Source organism: Scardinius erythrophthalmus (genome assembly GCF_964197995.2).
Source record: "Scardinius erythrophthalmus genome assembly, chromosome: 15".
NCBI lineage: Eukaryota > Metazoa > Chordata > Actinopteri > Cypriniformes > Leuciscidae > Scardinius > Scardinius erythrophthalmus.
Genome location: NC_138235.1, coordinates 41,945,471 through 41,947,970, shown reverse-complemented (window position 1 = coordinate 41,947,970; position 2,500 = coordinate 41,945,471). Strand labels below are relative to the sequence as shown.

General features: G+C 46.7%; 1 protein-coding gene across 2 annotated transcripts in view; it reads left to right on the top strand.

The window, feature by feature from the left end:
• cntrob (centrobin, centrosomal BRCA2 interacting protein) overlaps window positions 1-2,500 on the top strand; it is a 28,062-nt gene that overhangs the window by 1,387 nt on the left and 24,175 nt on the right. Inside the window, exons 2-3 of one of the 2 annotated variants that reach the window (XM_081387211.1) lie at window positions 1-141; window positions 249-453. The exon at window positions 1-141 is cut by the window's left edge and continues 57 nt beyond it. In XM_081387211.1, the coding sequence (XP_081243337.1) occupies window positions 1-141; window positions 249-453 (346 nt within the window). The remainder of the gene's footprint in view (window positions 142-248; window positions 454-2,500) is intronic. The other variant, XM_081387212.1, reaches the window with a different exon arrangement.

Here is a 2,500-nt window from a genome sequence, read left to right as displayed (position 1 = left end):
TCACTCCTCTCTCCCGGCTCTCGCTCGCTCATGGCCCTCCTCTCCTCTCTCTCTGCTCTCGTCCTCTCGTCAGGTGACCTCTGACCTCTACAGCTCGTTACAGCACAGCCGACAGCAGGAGGTCAGAGGTCACGCCGCCAGGTACGCACAAATCACAATTTATATTTATTTATTAACACATTTATAGGCTAATAATGAGATCATGAGTTTTGACTCTCTCTCTCTCTCTCTCTCTCTCTCTGTGCCAGGCAGGTGTCGTTCGCCCTCTCCTCTCCTGACCTCACTGCTCTCCGGGCCACCGTAGCCACGCCCCCTCTCCTCTCTCATAGGCTGGAGGACTGCAGTCTGGACTCCGCCTCCTGCCGTGATGTGATTGGCTCAGGAGTGGAGGGGGAGGAGTCAGAGGAACTGGACCTTCATCTGCAGAACAGCCTGAGCCAATCAGCACTGTCGGTGAGCGTGAGATCTGCATAGCCAAGCCATTCGTGGACTTGCTCATTAACATAAACACTATAAATTACTACAAATTCGCTTGTTTGAGGTGTAGCATTAAAGCTTACACGATACAATGCTGGCAATTATACGTAACACTTTAATGCGCACAAGTGGGGAAAAAGTGATAACTGAAACTATTTTCATAGTAGTTCGTTTTCTCCATAGGGAAATTTATTGTTAAAGGGGTCATATAATGCCATTTTTGTACAAGCTAATATGATTCTTTAGGGTCTAAATTAAAAGTTTGTAATATACTTTAATTAAAAATTCTCATTAGTATTGTAAGAAAACACTAATTTTACCTGGTCAAACACAGCTCTGTTTTCAGCACGCCGTTTCAGTGCATGTGTCTTTAAATGATAATGAGCTTTGCTCACCCCGCCCCTCTGTTCTGTGCGTACACCGTATTAGACATTCTCTGACCGTATCTAACACAATAACCACGTGTTATTCGTTATAAACGTGGGATTATGAATTATATTGAGAACGTTGTACATGGAAAACATGCTGTAATGTACCCTGAGTGTAAACCTTAGATGCATTCATCGTGAAGCCTGCAGCAAGGTTTGCAAATTTCGCAAAGATTATTATAAATACTAATATAAAGGTTAATAAAACATTACACTCACATCTTCTGGAGGTTCAGCAGGAACACGTTGGTGCCGATCCGTTTTTTCTCGTTTGTAAAGCTGTCTGGTGTGAAATGATTCGCGCAAACATGAAAGCACAGACGATCGTGGGGAATCCCCGTGAGGGAATCCCCGCGTCAATCCTTTGGGCATATCGCTTCAAAAACAAAACTCAGCCACTGCTTATTCAACGGCTCGGATTTAGGAACATCCAAATGACTGCTGTGTTCCTTATTACATCTAAGAACAGAACACCACAATCGCTTAGACGCCATTCTACTCCAGCATATCAACAATGGCGGACTACTATGACGACGGCTGTCACAGCTCGCTCAGGGCGGGTCTTGTGTTGAAACACGGCTGTCAATCACAATAGCGGGAGGGGCGTACGATCTTATGACGTCACAATATCGAACGGCTTGATTTCAGAGAGGGTCAAACATATAAGGAGATTAAAACAAAACCACTGGATGGATTTTAATCATGATAGGATGGTTGTGTACAGGCACTGCCAACAGACATTTCAGTGCAATCAACTTGTAAAAGTGCATGTACCATTATATGACCCCTTTAACGAAACCGTATAAACTGTTAAAGATAGAGCTACTGTAACTATCTGAGGCTGTTAAAGGAGTAGTTCACTTTAAAATGTAAATTAGCCCCTGATTTACGAGATCAAGCTTCGTCAGGGTGTTTATTAATATAACTACGCGTAATAATCCAAACGATCCCTTTAATCGTAGTCTGTGCGTTTGTCATCTTATTTTTTAAAGAATACTTACATTTATTCGAATTATATTTTATTAATAATAGGCTTCTAATATTGATTATTGTTAACGCAGTAAAACCCCTGTGGCGTGTAAAGTGCCGACTCGTGTGTCTCTGGTGTATGAGGCGTTTCTGTGACGTTAGCGCCACCTAGCGGGATTACACAGAGACAGCATATTCTCGAGCCGGACTCGAACACAGCTCCGCTGCTCGAGCGCCTGTGACGCATCGGCTGGTCAGTGTCGGCATCGGCTGGTCAGTGTCGGCATCGGCTGGTCAGTGTCGGCATCGGCTGGTCAGTGACGGCATCGGCTGGTCAGTGTCGGCATCGGCTGGTCAGTGACGGCATCGGCTGGTCAGTGTCGGCATCGGCTGGTCAGTGTCGGCTGGTCAGTGTCGGCATCGGATGGTCAGTGTCGGCATCGGCTGGTCAGTGACGGCATCGGCTGGTCAGTGACGGCATCGGCTGGTCAGTGTCGGCATCGGCTGGTCAGTGACGGCATCGGCTGGTCAGTGTCGGCATCGGCTGGTCAGTGTCGGCATCGGATGGTCAGTGTCGGCATCGGCTGGTCAGTGTCGGCATCGGCTGGTCAGTGTCGGCATCGGCT